Genomic DNA, 25,416 nt, shown 5'->3' with positions numbered 1-25,416 from the left:
CACAGAACATGGGACAGCCCCTTCACACCACATTGTTGTGCTAACCTAATAATCTACTCATCTGTCTAAAATTTCCCAACTGCATATCCCTCCATTTTTCTCAGTACATAGAATATGACAGCACAGGCCCTTTGGCCCTCAATGTTGAACCCTCTATTTTTCTTCCATCCATATGCCTGTCTAAGAGTCTCTTAAATGCCCCGCATTCCAGCCTCTACCATCATCTCTAGGAAGGCATTCCAGGCACCCATATCTCTTCATTTAAAAAATGTACCCCTGATGTCTCCCCTAAACTTGCCTACCTTCACTTTGTACTGATGTCATCTGGTGTTTGCGACGCCCACCCTGAGAAAATGGCACTGGCTGTCCACCCTACCTATGCCTCTCAGAATTTTGTAGATATCTATAAAGTCTCCTCTCATCCTTCTTCACTCCAAAGTGAAAAGTCCCAGCTCTGCTAACCTTGCCTCATAAGACTTATTTCCAATCCAGGCACCATCCTGGTAAATCTCCTCTGCACCCTCTATGGTGATATGTAATTGCACCACTAGATCACCAGGGGTCATCCCAGTGATCTTGTCTATAAAGCAGTCCAGAGCTACAGTTCAGCCTTCCAGGTTCGTCTTGCAGAGAGACAAGACCTCTTAGTGTACATATTAGTTTATTAAATTATACTGACAATAACCACACCAGCAGTGCAAATATAAAACAGCTTTAATAAACTAATATGTACACTAAGAGGTCTTGTCTCTGCAAGACGAACCTGGAAGGCTAGACTGTAGCTCTAGACTGCTTTATGTACAGGGTCACCGGAATGACCCCTGGTGACCTAGTGGTGTAATTACATATCACCACACCCTCTCCATATGTTTCTTATAATGAGGTGACCAGAACTGAATACAATACTCTATAAGTGTGGACTCACCAGAGATTTCAGCGTGACCTCTTGGCTCTTGAACCCAATCACCCTACTAATGAAGCCCAACATCTCATATGCCTTCTTAACTATCTGTGCAGTGGCCTTGAGAGATGTATGGATTCGGACCCAAGATCTCTCTGTTCCTCACCATTAAGCATCTGACCATTAACCCTATACTCAGCCTTCTGGTTTGACCTTCCAAAATGCACCAGATTGAACTCCATCTGCCACTTTTACGCCCAACTCTGCATCCTGTCTGTATCCTCTTGTAATCCAACACTATCCTCAGCTCCTCCAACCTTCATATCACCCACACACTTACTGACCCATCCTTCTGCTTCTTCTTCTCAATCATTTATAAAAATCACAGAAGAGTAGGAGTCCTGGCAGAACTCCACTCGTCACTGACCTCCAGGCAGAGTTCTTACTGTCTGCTACTACTCTCTGCTTTTTACAGGCAAGCCTGCCTAACTGATAGCTGGGCAATATTTATCCATTCAGCCATACAGGTAAAAATGGTATTTTTCAATCTCCAAAAATCCATTTTACATCTTTCCTCGAGTCTCTGAAAGATTTTCTGCTTCTGGTCTTTTCGCCAACTTGTGTGGGTTTGTTAATTTGATTTGCAGCCTTGTGATTAACGAGGGCTATCCTGAATTCAACAGAACAACTATTTTTTGAATGATGACAATGTCTGAAAAAGATGATCCACATCAGCATCAACCAGCATCTGCAGAAGGAGAAACAGGGCAAATGTTTCACATCCAGGAAAGAGAGAAAGGATGGCTCGTATTCAGTGGGAAAGGATATGGTGGAGAGAATACCCATGATTGCATGTGCAATGTTGTAAAAATTTTAAGAAGCTTTGTATTCTGGAAACTTGAATTGAGATGTTTGGTCTCATCCTGCTGGTTATTTCCATGTTCACAAGATAGAGAAGCAGAAGTCGGCCCATCGAGTCTGTTCCACCATTCTAATCCTGAGCTGATCCATCACCCACTCAGCCCCACTCCCACACACGTCAGAGTTATAAGTGAGAAACACCAAGGCACTGGTTTTCATCTAAAGCCTGGTCACCTCATTACTTGAACCTGAACAGCAGTACCAATACTATCAGTTAAAACTATCCCAAAAGACAGATCATGAGAGTTTTGCAGGAGAATTAAATTTGACTTTTCAAACACCTCAAGAATAGCACACAAGTGCGCACATTTTACAAGACTACAGCTGTCTTCTGAAGCTGATCGCAGAGCTTAATGAACCTTGTCAGCCTAGTGACATCATCTGAACCCCATGATTGTGCTACATCCTTGCAAACACATTTGCAGGCATCTGCTGTTCTCTATGTAACACAGGTGTGATTGGCTGAATGACACCATGCACCACAATTAGCATAATGTTCACCAGTTACCGTTTCTTCATGCATTCTGAGGCATGCTCCGATCTTTCAACACAAAATATTTTGAGGAAAATGTTATAAACTAACGAGAGAAGAAAGGCCAGAAAGTATTATGTAATATTTACAGATGTATCAGCATATTTGGGAGAAGTTACAGAATGTTGCCCACCTAAAGGTGTCTTGATTTGAACTTGCCATTCCATATGGCTCTTTGCTCCCTCCACTCTTGACACCATTATTTTGTAGATTATTTTATTTTATCCATCCACATTTTCATACGAAATGGGAAACATTTTAAGCATTAAAATATAAAGGTGTATTTATTCATCAATGATCTTCGAAGGCAGCATGTATTACTGACATCGAGCCCTGACAGGTAGACAAGGTAGTGAAGAAGGTGCTTGGTAAGAGAGTGGAAATGCAGTGTCAAAGTTGTACAAAACACTGGTGACACCACAACCAGGACGTTCGGTGCTGTAGGAGGATGTGAAAAAGCTGGAAGGAGGATAATGAAGATTTGCAAGGAGGTTGCTGGGTCCGGAGGACTCGAGATAAGCTGGGGGAACTTTTGCCTGAAGCAATTGATCTTCAAGAGGTTGATGAGAGATATCGATAAGGAGAATGCTCACAATCTCCAGACAGAGGAGTCTGAAAAAGAGAGCCTGGGTTTAAGGTGAGAGGGGAAAGATTTACAAGGGACTTCAGGGGGAAGGTTTTCTACATCATGGGACCCAGCTACGCCTACCTTTTGTTGGCTTCATGAAACAGCGTTTGTCCCTGCACCATTCCCCAACTTTCTTCCTCTGCTAAGTTGATACTGCATTGGGACTTCTTCCTGCACCCATGTAGAACTTGTCAATTTTATCAACTTTATTGTTAAATCTCCACCCTGCTCTGAAATCTATCTCTCTCTTCTTTCAAAATCTGGCTTTATCTCAGGAGGCATGCTATATTCAGACATTTGCCATAAGCCCACTGACTCCCACAATTGCCTTGACAGCTCCTCCTCCCACCTGGTCTCTGGAAAGGATCCCACCCTTATCTCCCAATTTCTTCTCTCAAGATGAAACCTTCCATTCCAGGGCATCTTAGATATCCGAATGAAAACACAAATATATGTAGATACTGTGGTTGAAACTCAGCAGGTCAAACAAAAATAAAATATATCAAAAATAAAGATTTCTTTTTCTTTCTTTTTGTTATTGGTCTAAATTGTTATATATTAGAAATAGAAGTGTATCACTATTTTCAGTCATCTCCTGGAACTACTAGGGAGTCAGGAAGAAATTTTCCAAAGCTTTTTTTCCAGAAATTGGCCTCAGGCTTTTTTCTTTGGATTTTTGCCTCTACCCCTGCCCCCTTGGAACCGCACTACAAGCATAGTATGCAGAGAGTGGTGGTGTAGTGGTGGTGATGGAGAGTGAGATGAAGAGTGGGAGAGATAAGGAAAGTGTGGGTATGGAAGGGAATACTCCTCTAGTAGGATGTGGATTGTTAGGGAAGTTAGTCGTTTCACCGATGACTACAAATGTGAGGTGCATCCAGATGATGCTCTTGACAAGCTGTGTTAAGGCTTTGCAGCAGGAGTTGGATAAACTCCAGAGCATTCAGGAGGCAGAAGGTGTGATAGATAAGAGTTACAGGGACACTATTGCACCTAGGAGATTGGTAGAGGGTTGTTGGGTTACATTTAGGAGAGGAAGAAGGAACAGGCAGGCAGAGCAGGGGCCCCTGGTGGACATGCCCCTGAAAAACAAGTATACCATTTTGGATACTGTTGAGAGAAATGACCGACCATGTACAAGCCATGACAATCAGGACTTTGGCACAGAGTTTTGTGCTGTGGCTAAGGGAAGGGGGAAAATGAGAACTGCATGTATAGACAGAAACCAAATGTTTGTATGCAATAGCAATTTTCTCAGGTGTATTTATTTTAATGCAAGGAGTATTGACAAGCTTAGGGCATGGATTGACACGTGGGTTTATGATATTATTGCTATTAATGAGACGGTTGCAGGAGGGGCAGGACTGGCATCTTAAGGTCCTGTTGCTTCAGATGTGATAGAGGGGGAGGAGTGGCATTTCTAGTCAGGGAAAATATCTCAGTTGGGTAAAGTCAGGACAGCCAGGAGGATTTGTCTACAGAGGCCATATGGGTAGAGTTGAAGAATGGGAAAAGTGTGACCACACTTATAGATTGGCCAATAGTCAGAGAGAATTGGAGCAGCAAATCGGTGAAGAGGTAGGAGATTGATGTAAGAAGCAGAACATTGTGATAGTAGGAGATTTTTACCTTTCCAAATATTGACTGGGGCTCCCATACTGTAAAGGGCCTGGATGACTTGGAATTTGTCGAATGTGTTCAGGAAAGTTTTCTCAATCAATACATTGGCTCGAGGGACTTCGGTAAGAAGGAGCTCCCTGTGTGGTAAGGTGTCCTTTATGGTTAGCCTTTTAGTATGATTTGTTTAGTTTTTCTTTTAAATAACCTATATATATTAAGAAAGGAGGTAATGGAGTCAGCTGGGGTAGTCAAGTGCTCCAATTGTGGGATGTGGGAAGTCAGAGACAGGACAGCTGTTCCTGACGACTACACCTGCAAAAGGTGCATCCAATTGCAACTCATGAGCGATCGTGTTAGGGAGCTTGAGTTGCAATTGGATGAACTGAGGATCATAAGGGAAGCAGAGGCAGTGATAGAGAGGAGTTACAAGGAGACAGTCACCCCTAGAAGGCAGGAGTCAGGGAATTGGGCGACTGTGAGGAAAGGGGGGAGAGTGCCAGTGCAGAGTACCCCTGTGGAAGTGCCCCTCAGCAACATGTGTTCAGCATTGGATACTGCTGGGGGAAACAGCCTTTGAGGGACGAGTCATGGGGGTCAGGTCTCTGGCACAGGGGCTGCCCCTGAGACTCAGAAGGGAAGGAGGGATAAGAACAGGGTAATTGTGGTTGGGGACTCACTTGTCAGAGGGACAGATAAGAGGTTTGTTGGACGAGATCGAGGATCCAGGTTGGTCTGTTGCCTCCCTGGTGCTAGGGTCAGGGATGTCTCTGATAGAGTTCACAGAATTCTGCAAGGGGAAGGTGAGCAGCCAGAGGTCGTGGTCCATGTGGGGACCAATGACTTAGTTAGAAGTGGGGATGAGGTCCTGAAACTGGAATACATAGAATTAGGCAGGAAGTTAAAAAACAGACCTCTAAGGTAGTAATCTCTGGATTGCTGCCGTTGCCACGCGCTAGAGAGGGTAGTAATAGGAGGATGTGGAGGATGAATGCGTGGCTAAAGAGCTGGTGCAGGGGGCAGGGGATAAGATTTTTGGATTATTGAGTTCTCCTGGGGAAAGTTGGACCTGTACAAAAGGGACGGACTCCACTTGAACTGCAAGGGGACCAATATCCTGGAAAGCAGATTTGCTAGAGCTGTGGGGGAGGGTTTAAACTAGTTTGGCAGGGGGGGTGGGGAGCAGAGTTTGCGAGCAGTGTCTAGGGTGTATGGCCACCTAGTTAAGAATGATAAAGATAACAAAGGAAGGATGGAGGTTAAGGTAAAAGGTAGAATAGGGAATATATGTGAGGGTCATTCTCTGAAATGCATGTACTTTAATGCAAGAAGCATAGTGAACAAGGTAGATAAGCTTAGAGCATGGATTGGCACTTGGAATCATGATGTTGTGGCAATCAGTGAGTCCTGGTTACAGGAGGGACAGGACTGGCAACTAAATATTCCAGAATACAAATGTTTTAGGTGTGACAGAACAGGGGGTTAAAAAAGGGGGAGGAGTTGCTCTGCTTGTTAAGGAGGACATTACTGCCGTGAGGTGGCAGGATGGTTTGGAGGGATCATCCAGTGAGGCTGTTTGGGTGGAATTGAGGGGTGGAGGAGGAATGAGGGTACTAATAGGAGTGTATTATAGACCACCAAATGGGCCAAGAAAATTGGAAGAACAAATTTGTAAGGAGATTACATATATGTGTAATAAACATAAGGTAGTGATCATGGGAGATTTTAACTTCCCTCACATTGATTAGGATACCCATACGGTAAGAGGGCTAGATGGGCTAGAGTTGTCAAATGTGTGCAAGATAGTTTTCTCAATCAACACGTCGAGGAACCGACTTGGGACGGTGTAATACTGGATCTCCTGTTAGGGAACGAGATAGGTCAGGTGTGTAAGGTTAATGTTGGAGAACAAGTTGGGTCTCGTGATCACAACTCTATTAGTTTTAGGGTAGTTTTAGGGAAGAACAAAGAAGGGCCTAAAGTTGAGGTTCTGGATTGGAGAAAAGCAAATTTCGAAGAAATAAGAATGGATTTGGGGAGTATTGAGTGGGACAGGATATTTTCAGGAAAGGATGTAAATGAAAAATGGAGAATATTCAAAGAAGAAATTTTGAGAGTACAGAGTAGATATGTCCCAGTGAGGATCAAAGGAAAGGCTGGAAGTCATAGGGAGCCTTGGTTTTTGAGGAATATTAGAAATTTGGTTAGGAGAAAGAGGGAGGTGTACAAGAGGTATAAACAGCAGGGTGCTGAGAAATTGAAAGAGGACAACAAGGAGTGTAGAAAAAATCTTAAGAAAGAAATTAGAAAGGCCAAAAAGAGGCACGAAGAGGCTTTGGCAGGCAGAGTAAGAATAAATCCAAACTGTTCCTATAGGCACATTAAAAGTAAAAGATTAGTGAGGGATAGAATTGGACCCCTTGTAGATAGGGAGGGTAGGCTATGTGTAAAGTCAGAGGAGATGGGGGAAATTTTAAATGATTTCTTTTCCTCGGTATTCACTAGGGAAAAAAATATTGTACCAGATGAAGAAAAATAGTGGGGAGGTCATGAATCATATAAGGATAACTGAGGAGGTAGTGATGGCAGTGTTCAAAAAGATAAAGGTGGACAAATCTCCGGGTCCGGACAAAGTATTCCCAAGGACACTCAGGGAGACTAGTGTACAGATAGTGGGGCCATTAACAGAGATATTTAGGATGTCACTGATCACGGGGGTAGTGCCAGAGAATTGGAGGGTGGCTCATGTTGTTCCGCTGTTTAAGAAAGGGTCCAAATATAAGCCTGGAAATTATAGACCTGTGAGTCTGACATCTGTGGTGGGTAAGTTGATGGAAAGTGTTCTGAGGGATGGCATTTACAAATATTTGGAAGAACAGGGATTGATAGGTAGTAATCAGCATGGTTTTGTCAGGGGTAGATCATGCCTAACAAATCTTATAGAGTTTTTCGAGGGGGTTACAAAAAAAATTGATGAAGGGAAGGCTGTGGATGTTGTCTATTTAGACTTTAGTAAAGCTTTTGACAAAGTTCCCCACAGGAGGTTAGGAAAAAAGATGGAGGCATTAAGTATAAATAAGGAGGTAGTGAAATGGATTCAGCAATGGTTGGATGGGAGGTGTCAGAGAATAGTGGTAGAAAATTGTTTGTCAAATTGTTGGCCAGTGACTAGTGGAGTTCCTCAGGGATCGGTCCTGGGTCCACTATTGTTTGTTATATATATCAACGAACTGGAAGAAGGGGTGGTGAATTGGATAAGTAAGTTTGCAGATGATACAAAGATTGGTGGTATTGTGGACAGTGAGAAAGATTACCGTAGCTTGAAAAGAGATATAGGAAAGCTAGAGGAGTGGGCTGAGAAATGGCTGATGGAATTTAATACGGATAAGTGTGAAGTGTTGCATTTTGGAAAGGCAAATCTAAATAGGTCATATACATTGAATGGTAGACAATTGAGGAGTGCAGAGCAACAAAGGGATTTAGGAGTTATTGTAAATAGTACCCTCTAAGTTGATACTCAGGTAGATAGAGTGGTGAAGAAGGCATTTGGAATGTTGGCCTTCATAAATGGGAGTATTGAATTCAAGAGTTTGGATGTTATGATGAAATTGTACAAAGCACTGGTGAGGCCAAATATGGAATACTGTGTGCAGTTTTGGTCACCAAATTATAGGAAGGATATAAACAAAATAGAGAGAGTGCAGAGAAGGTTGACGAGAATGTTAACAGGATGTCAGGGTTTGAGTTACAGAGAAAGGTTGAGCAGCCTGGGGCTTTTTTCTCTGGAGCGTAGAAGATTGAGGGGGGATTTGATGGAGGTGTTCAAGATTTTAAAAGGGACAGAGAGAGTCAACGTGGATAGGCTTTTTCAATTAAGAGTGGGGGATATTCAAACCAGAGGCCATGGTTTGAGATTGAAGGGGGAAAATTATAAGAGGAACATGAGGGGAAATTTCTTCACGCAAAGGGTGGTTGAGATGTGGAATAAGCTTCCGGCAGAGGTGGTTGAAGCAGGGACGTTATTTACATTTAAGGAAAGACTGGATAATTACATGGAGGTGAGAGGATTGGAGGGGTATGGACCAGGTGCTGGTCAGTGGGACTAGGAGGATGGGGATTTGTTCCGGCATGGAATAGTAGGGCCAAACTAGCCTGTTATGTGCTGGATATGATTATATGATTATTGAGGTGCCAATGAGAGAGGATGCAGGACTTGATCTCCTGTTAGGGAAAAAGAGAGATCGGGTGACAGATGTATTGGTGAACATTTTGGGTCCAGTGACCATAATGTCATGAGCTTCAAGTTATTAATGTAAAAGGATAAGTCTGGTCCTCATGTTGGGATTCTAAATTGGAGGAAGGCAAATTTTGTGGAAATGAGAAAGGATCAAGGAAAAGTGGATTGGGATATGTTGTTTTTTGGCAAGGGTGTTTAAGTGGATGGCCTTCAAGGGAAAAATTTTGAGAGTTCAGAGTTTCTATGTTCCTGTTAGGATTAATGGCAAAGTTACCAGGCATAGGGAATCCTGGTTTCAAGGGATACTGGCAATCTGGTTGAGAAGAAGAGGGAGATGTATAGCAGGCAACAAGGAGCGAATGAGGTACTTGAAGAGTACAGAAAAAAAAAACAAGAAAATACGCAAGAAGGAAATCAGGACGGCAAAAAGAAGCCATGAGGTTGTTCTGGCACAATATATGAAGGTAAACCTGAAGGGTTTCTACAAGTATATTAAGAGTAAAAGGATAGTAAAGGACAAAATTGGTCCCCTACAGGATCAGAGTGGTCAACTATGTGTGGAGCCTCATGTAATGGGGGAGATCTTAAACAGTTACTTTGCATCATTGTTTACTCAGGAAACTGGCAGAGTGCATAAGGAAGGAAGGGAGACATTCAGAATGGTCATGAAACAGATAGAGATTAAGGAGGAAGGAGTGATTGCTGCCTTTATAGTGAATAAAAGTAGATAATCCCTTGGACCTTGAGGGAGACTAGTGTAGAAATTGCAGGGGGCTTGGCTGATATGTCCTTAGCCATGGGTGAGGTGCCAGAAGATTGGAGGGTAGCTCATGCTGTCCCATTGTTTACAAAAAGAGGATCCAAAATAAAACCAGGTAATTATAGGCCAGTGAGTCTGTACAGGAACCTTTGGGGGACAGTGTGTTCCAAATTTCGGCACCATCTGAATTGTGCTGCCGAATCCACTCCCACCCCCTTCTAGTCGCGCTGTCGTCTCCCCCACTTGCCCGCCTGACTCATGCTGCCGGACTCCCCCCCTCACCCGCCCGACTTGCACTGCCAATCTCTCACCCGCCCGACTTGCGCTGCCAGTCTCTCACCCGCCCGACTTGCGCTGCCAGTCTCTCACCCGCCCGACTTGCGTTGCCAGTCTCTCACCCGCCCAACTCGCGCTCCCGGGCTCTCCCCCTCGCCCACCCGACTCATGCTGCCGGTCTCTCCCCCTCACCCGCCTGACTCACGCTGCTGGTCTCTCCCCCTCGCACGCCCGACTCGCGCTGCCATCTCTCTCCCCAATTGCCGGATTTTGGAGTGTTCTAGATTTTAGATGTCTGGATAAAGGATTGTGTACCTGTAGTAGGTAGAATACTGGAAGGAATTCTGAGAGACAGGATATATAGGTATTTAGACAGTTATAGGTTGATGAAGGATAGTTGGCATAGATTTGTGAATGGTAGGTTATGTTTAACAAATCTGGTGGGGTTTTTTGAGGAGGTTACCAGGAAGTTAGATGAAGGAAAGGCCGTGGATGTTGTCTACAAAGGACTTTAGTAAAGACCTTTGACAAGGTTAGTTCAAAAGGTTAAGACACTAGGTATGATGGAGAGGTTGTAAACTGGATTTGTAATTGGCTGTGTGGGAGAAGGAAGAGGGTGGTAGAAGATGGTTCCTTCTCAGATTGGAAGCCTGTGACTAGTGATGTGCCTCAGGGACCTGTGTTGGGACCATTGTTGTTTGTTGTCTATATCAAAGGTCTGAATAATAATGTGGTAAAATGGATCAGCAAGCTTGCTGATGACACAAAGATAGGAGGAGTAGTGGACAGCGAGTAGGATTTTCAAAGCTTGCAGAGGGTACTGGACCAACTGAGAAAATGGGCAAGTCAAGGTAGGACGTACACAGTAAACAGTAGGGCACTGAGGAGCAGAGAAATCTGGGAATACAGGTACATTGTTCCCTGTAGGTGGCGTCACAGGTGGACAGGGTTATAAAGAAAGCTTTGGCATTTTAGCCTTTATAAATCAAAGTATTGAGAATAGGAGTTGGAATGTTATGTTGAAGTTATTTAAGTCATTGGTGACGCCAAATTTGGAATATTGTGTGCCGTTATGCACACTTAACGACAGGAAGGATATCGGTAAGATTGAGAGAGCACAGAAAAGATTTACTAGGATGTTGCCTGGTCTTCACGAGTTGAGTTACAGGGAAAGATTGAACAGATTAGCAATTTATTCCTTGGAGCGAAGAATAATGAGGGGAGATTTGATAGAGGACTATGAGAGGTATAGACAGAATGTGAATAGGCTTTTTCCACAGATTTGGGGAGATAAATATGAGAGGACATAGTTTTAAGCTGAAGGGGTAAAGGTTTAGGGGGAACATTAGGAGGACATTTTCATTCAGAGAGTGGTGGGAGCTGCCATCTGATGTGGTGAGTGTGGGCTCTGTCTTGAGGTTTAAGAATAGATTGGATAGATACCTGGATGGGAGAGGTCTAGAGGGTTATGGAGTGGGAGCAGGTCAGTGAGACTAGGGAAATAGTGGTCGGCACAGACTAGAAAGGTGGATTGGCCTGTTTTCTGTGCTGGACCATTCTATGGTTATATATATTGACATTTTGGGCTTGAGCCTTTCATCAAGGTATGGAAAAATGTCAGAAGGTGAGGGGGGAGAGATGGGGGAAGGAGCATGGTAGCAAAGGCTGAAGGTAATAATTGGAGAAGGGAGGAAGAGCATAGCAGCAAGCAAGGAGAGGAGGGATGGCGAGGTGAATGGAGCGGGAAGGGGGTGGAGAGTTGAGGGAAAGCAGACGGGGAAAGGGTGGGAGAAAGGAGAGCAGATTCGCAGAAACTGAATATCAATCTTAATGCCATCCAGCTAGAGAGTCTCTCGACGGAAAATCGGGTGTTGTTCCTCCAATTTACAGGTTGTCTTAGTGGGATAGTAGATGAGGCCTTGGACAGACATGTGAGTATGGGAGAGGGATGCAGAACTGAAATGGTTGGCCACTGGGAGGTCCCTATCACTGGTGTGGATAGAATGAGGGTGCTCAGTGAAGCGATCTTTCAGTCTGTGCCCAGTCTCTCCAATGTAAAGGTCACAAAGGGAGCACTGGCTGCAGTAAATCAGTCCTGTGGTTTACGTGAAGTGCTGCTTTACCTGAAAGCATGTTTGGGGTGCCGGACAGTGGTGAGGGAGGAGATGTGGGCATGTGTGGCACCTTCTGCAGGCACAGGAGAAGGTGCCAGGGATGGGGGTTATTGGTAGGATGGGACGAGTGCACGTCGGAGTCACGGAGGGAGTGGTCCCTATGGAATGCAGAGATGGAAGGAGAGAGCAAGATGTGTCTGGTAGTGGGATCCTGTTGTAAGTGCTAGAAATTTCAGAGGATAATATGTTGGATACGGTGGATGGTGTGTGTGTAGCATCTGGGGGCAGAGGGGGTCAGGGCGCACGAGTGGGAAATGGAGGAGATGTAGGTGAGGGCTCAGTTGATGGTGGTGAAGAGGAAGCAATGTTTGTGGAAGAAGGCAGACATTTCAGATGATCTGGACTGGAAGACCTCACCTTGAGAAAAGATGTGCCGGAGATGGAGAAATTGTGAGAAGGGAATAGAATCCTTGCAGAGGACAGATTGTGAGGATGTGTAGTCAAGGTAATTGTGGGAGTTAGTGGGTTTGTAGTATATGTCGGTGAAAAGTTTGTCTCCCGAGACGAAGAGTTGAGGGGCCTAGCCCGTCTAGACTTGCAACATGGATTGCTCCACAAAATCCACCACATGGACCTTCTCTACATCGGAGAGACTGAATGCAGACTGGGAGATCGCTTCACTGAGCACCTTCACTCTCTCCAATGATAGGGATCTCCCAGTGGCCAACCATCTGTCTGTGGCCTTGTGTACTATCCCACCAAGACCACCTGTAAATTGATGGAAGGTCATCTGATTTTCCATCTGAGTATTCTCCAACCGGATGGCATTAATGTTGACCTCCATTTTCTGTTAACTTGCTCTCCTTTCTCCCACCCCTTCCCTTCCCCCTCTTCTTTCCCTCAGCTCTCCACCCCTTCCCTCTCTATTCATCTCACCATCCCTTCTCCTCCTGCTTGCTACTGTGTCGTCCCTCACTTATCCAGCTGCCTTTGGGATTCTGCATCTCTGCCCCTCTACCATTTTGTTCAGGTGCGTTCCCACACAGGTTTCCAGACCTTGATGAAGGGCTCTATCCCAAAATTTCAGTTCTGTATTTTTATCTCTGCCATTTAAAGGACACTGTTTGGCCTGTTGAGTTTCTCCAGTATTGTGTTTTTACATCTGAAATATCCTCCTTTTTCTAGCAATACGGCTTTTTCCCTTCTCCTGTGATCAACAGAGCCATTTCCCGCATTTTCTCAGTCTCTCTCGGAGTTCCACTCTTACTCTCCCCATCTCCAAACAAAACGGAGAAAAGGTTTCCCTCTTCTTCATCTCTCACACCATCATCTGCCGCATTCATCATCCTCCATCACTTCTGTAAGCTGCAACTAGACCCCACCATTGGATACATCTACCCCCCTCACCTTTTCCCTCTGTGACTCCCTTGTCTGTTTAGCCCTCTCCTCCCACCTCTCTGTGACCCCAGGTACTTTACACAGGAAATGTAATCTTGGTCCTACACCTCCCCCCACCCCCATCACCATCCAGGGACCCAAACAGCCCATCCATGCAAGGTGAAGATTTACCTGTACCTCCTCTATCCTCGTCCATTACACTCAGTGCTCTCAATGTGACCTCCTGCACATTGGTGAGACCATACACAGACTTGGGGATTGTTTTATAGAGCATTTATGCTCTGTCCATGGTGGATATCCCAAGCTCCCAGTCACTGCCATTCCCATACCCACCCCGACCTGTAATCCTGGGCCTTCTCCACTGCCAGAGGGAGGCCCAACCAGGGGTGCAGTGCTTCTGCAGCTCATTGGAGCGCCGCTCTGGCACCTCAGGGGGCAGCCTCGACACCACCATGTCACCGTTTTTTGTGAACTCCGGCACCTAAAATATTAGCACCGCACCCCTGGGCCCAGAGGACCACACCTCATATTCCACCTGGGCTGTCCACAGCCCAGTGCCATGAACATCGAGTTTTCTAATGTCAGATAATGAGTCCCCTCTCTCTCTCTTTTGGACCCCTCCTTCTCTTCTGCCTCTCCCTTTTATTGTCCTCTTTCCCACCCTCATTTTGCCCCCAACCTATTATTTGAAAGTTAATAAGAAGGAAACTGTTGAGGAATAGAAACAAAGAACAGGAGCTCAATTAGTCCAGCATGCCAATGCGCATTGTCTCTGTGTGAAGAAAGAAGTGTGACAGTAAAAACACACACACACACACACACACACACACACACACACACACAAATCTTGATGCTGAGATAAATCTGTTGTAACATAACATAACATAACAATTACAGCACAGAAACAGGCCATTAGGCCCTTCTAGTCCGCACCGAACCAAACACCCCTTTCTAGTCCCACCTCCCTGCACAATGCCCTCCATCTTCTTCTCATCCATATACCTGTCCAACCTTTTCTTAAATAATACAATTGACTCCGCCGCCACTATTTCTCCCGGAAGATCATTCCACACGGCTATCACTCTCTGAGTAAAGAAGTTCCCCCTCATGTTACCTCTAAACCTCTGCCCCTTAATTCTTAACTCATGTCCTCTTGTTTTAATCTTTCCTCCCCTTAACGGAAATAGTCTATCCACATCCACTCTGTCTATCCCTTTCATAATCTTAAATACTTCTATCAAATCCCCTCTCAACCTTCTACGCTCCAAAGAATAAAGACCTAATCTGTCCAATCTCTCCCTATACTCTAGATGCTTAAACCCAGGTAACATTCTGGTAAACCTTCTCTGCACTCTCTCCACTCTGTTTATATCCTTCCTATAATTAGGCGACCAGAACTGCACACAGAACTCCAAATTAGGCCGCACCAACGTCTTATACAATCTCAACATCACCTCCCAACTCCTATATTCCATGCAATGATTGATAAAGGCCAGCATACTAAAAGCCTTCTTCACCACCCTATTCACGTGAGTTTCTACCTTCAGAGAACGATGTACCGTTACTCCTAAATCTTTCTGCTCTTCTGTATTCCTCAATGCTCTCCCATTTACAACGTATGTCCTATTCTGATTCTTCTTACCAAAATGAAGCACCTCACACTTATCAGCATTAAATTCCATCTGCCATTTTTCAGCCCACTTTTCTAAGCAGCCCAAATCCCTCTGCAATCCTTGAAAACCTTCTTCATTATCCACTATTCCACCTATCTTAGTATCGTCTGCATATTTACTAATCCAATTCACCACCCCATCATCTAGATCATTAATGTATATAACGAACAACAATGGGCCCAATACAGATCCTTGAGGCACACCACTGGTCACCGGCCTCCAACCTGACAGACAATTATCCACTACCACTCTCTGGCCTCTCCCTTTCAGCCAATGTTCGATCCATTTGACTATCTTAAAATTTATACCTAAAGACTGCACCTTCCTAACTAACCTTCCATGTGGTACCTTATCGAAGGCCTTACTGAAGTCCATATAGACAACATCCACTGCGCTACCCTCATCCACATTCCTAGTCACCTCTTCAAAAAATTCAATCAGATTGGTCAAACATGACCTTCCTCCCACAAATCCATGTTGAGTGCTCCTGATCAGACCCTGTCTATCCAGATGTTTATAAGTACTATCTCTAAGAATTTTCTCCATTAATTTACCTACCACAGACATCAAACTTACAGGCCGATAGTTGCCAGGCTTCCTCCTTGAACCCTTTTTAAATAACGGAACCACATGCGCAATGCGCCAATCCTCCGGCACTATCCCCATATCTAATGACATTTGGAAAATTACCGCCAGAGCCTCTGCTATTTCCTCCTTCACTTCTCTCAATGTCCTGGGGAAGATCCCGTCTGGTCCCGGAGACTTATCCACCTTTATATTCTTCAAAAGCCTTAAAACTACACATTTTGTAATCTCTATATTCGCCATATTTACCCAATTTGCTTTTTTTATCTCACATCTCCCAATATCCTTCTCCTTAGTGAATATCGAAGAAAAGAAACTGTTCAATATCTCCCCCATTTCTCTAGGCTCCACATACAGTTTTCCGCTCTGATTTTCTAAGGGACCAATTTTGTCTCTAGCTTTCCTCTTACCATTAACATATTTGTAGAACTCTTTTGGATTAGTTTTCACCCTGCTTGCCATAGTTTTCTCGTACCTTCTTTTAGCTTTCCTAATTCCTCTCTTAAGATTCCTCTTACATTCAATGTATCTTTCAAACATCTCCTTAACTCCATGCTTCTTATATCTAATGTACGCCTCCCTTTTTCTTCGAACCAAGTTTCCAATATTCCTTGAAAACCACGGCTCTCTCAAACCTTTTGCCCCTCCTTTTAACCTAACAGGAACATAAAGCTTTTGCACTCTCAAAATCTGATCTTTAAAAGACTTCCATCTCTCTACTACATCCTGCCCATAAAACAAATTGTCTCAATGCACACCTTGCAAGTCCTTTCGCATCTCCTCAAATCTAGCTTTTCCCCAATCAAAAACCTCAATCCTTGGACCTGATTTCTCTCTTTCCATAATGACATTGAAGCTGAAGTCATTATGATCACTGGACCCGAAGTGCTCGCCAACACTAACCTCCGTCACTTGACCCATCCTATTTGCCAACAGTAGATCTAACACTGCTCCTTCTCTGGTCGGCACCTCTACATATTGTTGTAAAAAACTGTCTTGCACACATTTCACAAACTCTAACCCATCCAGTCCTTTCACAGAATGTGTTTCCCAATCTATATGTGGAAAATTAAAATCTCCCATAATTACAACTCTGTGCTTATCACAAATATCTACTATCTCCCTACAGATTTGCTCCTCTAGGTCTCGGTCCCCTCCGGGTGGTCTATAATACACCCCTACAAGTGTAACCTCTCCTTTCCTACTCCGTGGATGTGCCCTCTAATCTATCCTTCCTAGGCACCGCTGTAATATTTTCCCTGACAAGCAATGCAACCCCACCTCCTCTTGCCCCTCCGACTCTATCACACCTAAAACAACGAAACCCAGGGATATTCAGTTGCCAATCACATCCCTCCTGCAACCATGTCTCACTAATCGCTACCACATCATACTTCCAAGTATCAATCCACACCTTCAGCTCATCCACCTTTTTTACAATACACCTTTTTTACAATATATGAATTTCAGAGATTTCCCAATTTTTAATCCCTGTTTTCCCTCATCTTTAAGAACAACATTATTTACTTTTCCTGCCAATTGCCCTTCATCTTCTTCCAGAGCATTTCCCTTCTCTATCACCTGCCCATCCATATTCAAATACTTACTACAAACTTTCATTGTTTGCATTCTAACCTTCTCCTTACTGCTCTGTACTATTTTGTTCCCTCCCCCCAACCATTCTAGTTTAAAGGATCCTGAGTAGCCCTAGCAAATACCTCTGCCAGGATTCTGGTCCCCCTGGGATTTAAGTGTAACCCGTCCTTACTGTACAGGTCACATCTCCCCCAAAAAAAGGTCCCAGTTATCCAGAAACTTAAAACCCTGCCCCTTACTCCACCCCTTCAGCCACGTGTTAATCCTCCACCTCATCCTATTTCTATTCACACTGTCACGTGGCACAGGGAGTAATCCAGAGATTACCCCCTTTGCGGTCCTTCTTTTTAACTCCCTACCTAACTGCCTGTACTCACTTTTTAGTTGGCTTCAGGGTAAACACTAGACAAAAGCATCAGCACTTCAAATGAACCATGAGACCATTTACGTTCAGCTCAAAGTCCTTAATGAAGAATCTTCGGTAAAATAATGGAGGTTTAACAGGAATGACAGCCAATCTCTCTGTGCTGGTCTCTGGGGTCATTGCCATCTGTCTAAGATGGGAGATGCCACCAACTGAGTCATGGGGATCCGAATCAAAAACCTGATTCAGGCAAGAGAGCTGTCAGCAGAACCATGGCTAACTGGATCAGTTGGATTGTAATGGTCCTGCTGTCAGACATGGGACAGGAGGTGGATTGCAACAGTCCAGCAGTAGGATGTGGGGCAGGAGGTAGATTTTAATGGTGGTGCTGTAGGGTGTGGGGCAGTAAGTGGATTGTAACGGTCCTGTGGAAGAGTGTGCGGCAGGAGGTGAATTCTAATGGTCCTGGTGAAGGGTGTGGGGAAGGAGGTGGATTGTAACGGTCCTGTGGAAGGGTGTAGGGCAGGAGGTGGACTGTAATGGTTCTGCTGAAGGATGTGGGGAAGGAGGTGGATTGTAATGGTCCTGCTGAAGGATGCGGGGAAGGAAGTAGTTTTATCAGTCCAGTGGAAGGGTGTGGGGCAGGAGGTGGATTGTAACAGTCCTGGTGAAGGGTGTGGGGCAAGAGGTGGATTATAACGGTCCTGGTGAAGGCTGTGGGGCAGGAGGTGGACTGTCTCAGTGAAGCTGAGGCAGCTGGAGTGGAAAGCAAACTTCCCGACGAACTCAAGCCTGTCGGGAGGCATCTGTGCAGGCGAAAAGGTCGTTGACATCAGGGACTCTTCTCTGCGCAGACGCGACCCTCCCAGCTGAATGACTGGAGACCGCAGCATCTGCAGAAAGTTTGATGCTGTGTGTAAACTCTGGCCTGGTTGGTGTCCACTGTGATGAAAGATGGGACGGTGAAACTTTTCACCCTTTCACTGAGAGTCGCAAAATGGCTTGAGGGCATTTTATTGATAATTAGTTTCTCACTCGTCAAATCTAACTGGATGAATCACTTTGGGGGAATTAAGATAGATTAATTACTGGCACGCGTCCCCCTCCCGAGATGAAGCCCCAGAATTGTTCCCGCCCCAGCCCAGGGCTGCGCTACTCTCGGCCTCCTCCCTCGCCCCAGGACCGGTTGGTGTCCGAAGGAAGGAGCGAGGAGGAGGGTCCGTCCCGTATTTGCTATTTTGGACGCAACTCTCCTGCTGGATGAACAAAAGCAGATTTCGGCCCCCGATCGCCCCACAGGACCCTGTGCGCCCGGCAATGCTCATGATGCCTTCGAGGAGACGTGCTCACTCCAGGAAATTGCAGCAGCCCGGAGACTGAACCCCCAGTCAATGCCACCAAATTCCCATAGAGATGCATCACGCCCTCCTGCGGGATCACGGCCACCGCGCCTTGGGTTGGCTCAACACCCCATCCAGCCTGTTGACAATTGGGCAAACGTGAGCTTAACCCTCTCCGTCACGATTTTCATCTCAATTCCCGGTCATTCTTAATTTCTTACCCGCCAATTCGAGTTCCAATTGGGAAACGGAGCTGCGGATAGTTTCGTGTATTTACGGTGCCCGAGTCAGACGCTTCTTCGCTGATTGGTTGAGAGGAAAGCACCTCAGGGATTGGCAGGCAATTACCGCCCCCGCGCCACATTAGCGTGCGCTGCCAGGGAGTAGCAAACTCATTCATAAATTCATTCATAAACATTGCACCCCCCCCCCCCCCCCACCGCTTCCCCGCGTCCGCGGCTCCGGGCAATGCCCCGCCGGCCTTCTCCACTGCACGCTGAAGACCATCGGCAGCAGCCGCTTCCTCCCCCCGTTCTCTGATCCGTCGGCAAGTGCGGGGTGTCAGTCTGCGCGGGGTTCTCCGGGTCCGGAGATCGGGGTCGGGGTGGGGTGGGGGGGCCAGGGCTCCCCGCGTCCGTCCATCCATCCATCCACTGCGGCGTGAGGCAGGCACGGGGATGAGATCGGCAAAGGAGCATCATCGAGCCGCCCGCCACTGAAGGCAGCCGGCGTTTGGATGGAGCTGGCGCCAGGAACTCTCTGAGGGATTTGGGACAGTTCTGGAGTGAGTCCGGCGGCAGGTGGACGATGAGAGGTCTGGCCGTCTCATGCCGTCGGGGATGCTCCATCGGGCGAAATATAGCCGCTTCAGGAACGATTCTCTCTCGTCCCCCGAGGAAAGGCCGGGGGGCAAGAATTCCTCCGACTCCCCTCCCCACATGTCCCCTCACCTGTCTTCCTTCAACCGCAGGATGGCTCACCTGAAGCTGTCCGGCCCGGCCGGTTTCCTGGCTCTCAGCAGCGCTCCACGGGCCAGCAGAGACTTGCCGAGAAGGACAGTGGCCAGCAGTGCCCGGACTCTGTCCTCGTCCTCGGCTCTCCGTCTCACCAGCTGCCTCTCTCTCCCCTGCCAGCCCGAGTGCGACGTGCAGGTGACTCCCAGCACGATGCAGATCGCGGAGGGGGTCCGGAACCGGGCGAAGGCTGGGCTTGGAGATCTGGACTCTGGCGCATGTTACACCGTGAAAGTAAGTCATTTTTCCAGTTTTAACTTGTTCTTTGGTTGAGGGGAGAGGGAATTGGGGGAGAGAAATTTGCTGTGCAAAAGACCCGTCCTTTACCACTCGGCCCACACGCAGGAGCTGGGCAGGGTCAGAAATGTGACATGACGCTGCCTTCATTTCATTAAAATCCAATGGAATCACGTCTTTCCTGTGCGAAGGGTTAACACTCGCACCGTGACTTCCCTTGGAACAGAAAGGGTTAACACTCGCGCCGTGACTGCCCTCGGAACAGAAAGGGTTAACACTCGCGCCGTGACTTTCCTTGGAACAGAAAGGGTTAACACTCGCGCCGTGACTGCCATCGGAACAGAAAGGGTTAACACTCGCGCCGTGACTTCCCTCGGAACAGAAAGGGTTAACACTCGCGCCGTGACTGCCCTCGGAACAGAAAGGGTTAACACTCACGCCGTGACTTCCCTCGGAACAGAAAGGGTTAACACTCGCGCCGTGACTGCCCTCGGAACAGAAAGGGTTAACACTCGCGCCGTGACTTCCCTTGGAACAGAAAGGGTTAACACTCGCGCCGTGACTTCCCTCAGAACAGAAAGGGTTAACACTCGCGCCGTGACTTCCCTTGGAACAGGAAGGGTTAACACTCGCGCCATGACTTCCCTCGGAACAGAAAGGGTTAACACTCGCGCCGTGACTTCCCTTGGAACATGAAGGGTTAACACTCGCGCCATGACTTCCCTTGGGACAGAAAGGGTTAACACTCGCGCCATGACTTCTCTTGGAACATGAAGGGTTAACACTCGTGCCGTGACTTCCCTTGGAACAGAAAGGGTTAACACTCGCGCCATGACTTCCCTCGGAACAGAAAGGGTTAACACTCGCGCCGTGACTTCCCTTGGAACAGAAAGGGTTAACACTCGCGCCGTGACTGCCCTCGGAGCAGAAAGGGTTAACACTCGCGCCGTGACTTCCCTTGGAACAGAAAGGGTTAACACTCGCGCCGTGACTTCCCTCGGAACAGAAAGGGTTAACACTCGCGCCGTGACTTCCCTTGGAACATGAAGGGTTAACACTCGCGCCATGACTTCCCTTGGAACAGAAAGGGTTAACACTCGCGCCATGACTTCTCTTGGAACATGAAGGGTTAACACTCGCGCCGTGACTTCCCTTGGAAGAGAAAGAAACGTGAAGGAACCGTCAAAGCTTCATTAATGATTAGGGGTAGACTTTTGGCAGCCAGATGTTTGTTCCCGTCCCTGATGAAGAGAGATGTTGGTGAGTAGAATGCAATTCTCTAACCTGATGAAAGAGCCCGATGAATCTCAGGATGATGTCGTTTACCATATTGACCAAAATACACACAAACATCTTCCTCTTGAATATACACTGTCATTTTCTCCCCCTTTCCACCCTCCCTTCCCTCCCTCCTTTCCACCCACCTCCCCACCCACTAAACGTTCAACATATATGATAGATTAAACCCATTAAACAATGTCATCACACAATGAAAATAAACAAGAAATTTGTGTCATCTACTTTTACATACTGGGACAGTTCATTTCGTCTTCTTCTCATTCTGTCATTTTAGGTGGTGGAGGTCCACAGTAGGACTTCTCTGTTGTGTTCCATGTATGGTTCCCAAATTTGTTCGAATACTGTGATGTTATTTCTGAAATTATATGTTATTTTTTTCCAATGGAATACATTTATTCATTTCCATGTACCATTGCTGTATTCTCAGGCTATCTTCTGATTTCCAGGTTGACATAATACATTTTTTTTTGCTACAGCTAAGGCTATCATAATAAATCTTTTTTGTGCTCCATCCAAATCATGTCCAAGTTGTTTACTTCTTATATTACTTAGAAGAAAGATCTCTGGATTTTTTGGTATGTTGCTTTTTGTGATTTTATTTAATACCTGATTTAGATCTTCCCAAAACATTTCCACTTTCTCACATGCCCAAATTGCATGTACTGTTGTTCCCGTTTCCTTCTTGCAGCGAAAACATCTATCTGATACTGTTGGGTCCTATTTATTTAACTTTTGGGACGTGGTGTATAGCCTGTGTAACCAATTATATTGTATCATGCGTAACCTCGTGTTTATTGATTTTCTCATAGATCCGGAGCACAGCTTTTCCAATGTTTCATTCTTTATCTTTATGTTTAGATCTTGTTCCCACTTTTGTTTGGGTTTACAGCTTGTTTCCTCGTTCTCTTTCTCTTGCAGTTTGATGTACATGTTTGTTATAAATCTTTTAATTATCATTGTGTCTGTAATCACATATTCAAAATTGCTTCCTTCTGGTAACCTCAGTCTGCTTCCCAATTTGTCCTTCAAGCAGGTTTTCAGTTGGTGGTATGCAAATATTGTACCATGAGTTATACCATATTTGTCCTTCATTTGTTCAAAAGATAATAATTTATTTCCCGAAAAACAATTTTCTATTCTTTTGATCCCTTTTCTCTCCCATTCTCTAAAGGAAAGGTTATCTATTGTGAAAGGGATTAGTTGATTTTGCATCAATATTAATTTTGGTAGTTGATAATTTGTTTTGTTCCTTTCTACGTGAATCTTCTTCCAAATGTTGAGCAGATGGTGCAGTACTGGTGAATTCCTATGTTGCACCAGCTTTTCATCCCACTTATATAGTTCAGATACCTTCTCCCCTATTTTATCTAGCTCTAATCTGGTCCAATCTGGTTTTTCCCTTGTTTGATAAAAATCTGATAGGTATCTTAATTGTGCTGCTCTATAATAATTCTTAAAGTTTGGAAGCTGTAGGCCCCCTTGTTCTGTTAATTTATCTAGCGCTATCCTCGGTTTCCTCCCTTTCCTTAAGAATTTCTTTACTATTTTCTTTAGCTCCTTGAAGAATTTCTCTGTTAGGTGAATTGGTAATGATTGGCATAGGTATTGTATTCTTGGGAAGATATTCATTTTAATGCAATTTACCCTTCCTATGAGTGTTGGTGGTAAGTCTTTCCAATGTTCTAAGTTGTCTTGTAATTTCTTCATTAATGGCTGATAATTTAGTTTGTATAGATGGCCTAGATTATTATCTAGTTGTATACGTAGGTATCGGATTGCTTGTGTTTACCATCTAAATGGTGATTCTTTCTTAAACATTGTGAAATCCGCATTATTCATTGGCATTGCTTCACTTTTATTTGCATTGATCTTGTACCCCGATACTTCTCCATATTCCTTCAATTTCTTAAGTAATTCTTTTATTGATATTTCTGGTTCTGTTAAGTATACTATGACGTCATCTGCAAATAGACTGATTTTATATTCCTTCTCTTTTATTTTTATCCCTCTTATTTTATTTTCTGTTCTTATCTGTTCTGCCAGTGGTTCTATAGCTAACGCGAACAGTGAGGGAGATAATGGACATCCCTGCCTAGTTGACCTGCTTAATTTAAATTGGTTTGATATATATCCATTTACTGTCACCTTTGCCAATGGTCCCTTATATAATGCTTTAATCCAATTAATATATTTCTGTGGTAGGTTGAACCTCTGTAGTACTTTGAATAAATAATTCCATTCTACTCTGTCAAAGGCTTTCTCTGCGTCTAAGGCAACTGCCACTGTTGGCGTCTTGTTTCCTTGTACTGCATGGATTAAGTTAATGAACTTACAGATATTGTCCGTTGTTCGTCTTTTCTTAATAAATCCAGTTTGATCTAGTTTTACTATTTTTGGTACACAGTCGGCCAATCTATTTGCTAATAGTTTAGCTATTATCTTATCATCTGTGTTAAGTAGATATTGGTCTATACGATGCTGGTGTTAATGGATCTTTCCCCGTCTTTGGTATTACTGTAATTATTGCTGTTTTGCATGAATCTGGCATGTTTTGTGTTTCTTCAATCTGGTTCATTACTTCCAGGAGAGGAGGAATTAATAAGTCTTTAAATGTTTTATAGAATTCTATTGGGAGTCCATCCTCTCCTGGCGTTTTATTGTTCGGTAGCTTTTTTAATATATCCTGTATTTCCTCTATTTCAAATGATTTTATTAATTTATTTTGCTCTTCTTGCAATTTCGGTAGTTCAATTTTAGCTAGAAACTCATCTATTTTGTCTTCTTTCCCTTCGTTCTCAGTTCGATAAAGTTGCTCGTAGAATTCCTTGAAGTTTTCATTGATCTCCATTGGGTTATATGTAATTTGTTTGTCCTTTTTCCTTGATGCCAATTAGTTTGTTCTGTCTTAAGCTGCCAAACTAGTATTTTGTGCGTTTTTTTCTCCTAGCTCATAATATTTCTGTTTTGTCTTCATTATGTTCTTCTCCACCTTGTATGTTTGTAGTGTTTCATATTTTATTTTTTTTGTCCGCCAATTCTCTTCTTTTTGTTGTATCTTCCCTTATTGCTAATTCTTTTTTCTGTACTTGCTATTTCCCTTTCCAGCTGTTCTATTTCCCGATTGTAGTCCTTCTTCACCTTAGTTACATAACTTATTATCTGCCCTCTGATGAACGCTTTCATTGCATCCCATAGTATAAATTTATCTTTCACTGATTCTGTATTTATTTCAAAGTACATTTTAATTTGTCACTCAATGAATTCTCTAAAATCCTGTCCTTTAAGTAGCATGGAGTTTAATCTCCATCTATACGTTCTTGGTGGGATGTCCTCCAGCTCTATTGCTAATAACAGGGGTGAGTGATTCGATAACAATCTAGCTTTATATTCCATTTTCCTAACTCTCCCTTGGATGTGGGCTGACAACAGGAACAGGTCTATCCTTGAGTATGTTTTATGTCTACCCAAATAATATAAGTATTCCTTCTCCTTTGGGTGTTGTCTCCTCCATATATCCAAAAGTTGCATTTCCTGCATCGATTTCACCATAAATTTGGTTACATTGTTCTTTCTGCTAGTCTTTTTTCCAGTTTTATCCATCTTTGAGTCCAAATTAAGGTTAAAGTCCCCTCCTATCAGTATATTCCCCTGTGTATCTGCAATCTTCAAAAAGATAACTTGCATAAATTTTTAATCCTCTTCATTAGGTGCATATACATTGAGCAAATTCCAAAATTCTGAATATATCTGACACTTTATCATTACATACCTCCCTGCTGGATCTATTATTTCCTCCTCTATTTTGATTGGTACATTTTTATTGATTAATATATCTACTCCTCTGGCTTTTGAATTATATGATGCTGCGGTTACGTGCCCTACCCAGTCTCTCCTTAATTTCTTGTGTTCCACTTCAGTTAGATGT

The 25,416-nt window shown here is 44.5% G+C and overlaps 1 protein-coding gene across 5 annotated transcripts in view; it reads left to right on the top strand.

Annotated features, from left to right (window-relative positions):
• Positions 1 to 25,416, top strand: part of LOC138749850 (SHC-transforming protein 1-like) — a 158,719-nt gene that overhangs the window by 9,481 nt on the left and 123,822 nt on the right. The window contains exons 1-2 of one of the 5 annotated variants that reach the window (XM_069911804.1): positions 19,387 to 19,489; positions 20,076 to 20,189. In XM_069911804.1, coding sequence (XP_069767905.1) covers positions 20,109 to 20,189 — 81 coding nt within the window. In that variant the 5' untranslated portion in view covers positions 19,387 to 19,489; positions 20,076 to 20,108. Of the gene's footprint in view, positions 1 to 19,386; positions 19,490 to 19,557; positions 20,190 to 25,416 lie in introns of those variants that run through there. The other 4 variants (XM_069911803.1, XM_069911802.1, XM_069911800.1 and 1 more) reach the window with 4 other exon arrangements.

Source organism: Narcine bancroftii, chromosome 14 (genome assembly GCF_036971445.1).
Source record: "Narcine bancroftii isolate sNarBan1 chromosome 14, sNarBan1.hap1, whole genome shotgun sequence".
Lineage (NCBI taxonomy): Eukaryota > Metazoa > Chordata > Chondrichthyes > Torpediniformes > Narcinidae > Narcine > Narcine bancroftii.
The sequence above is the reverse complement of the archived record's forward strand: the minus strand, read 5'-3'. Positions and strand labels throughout refer to the sequence as shown.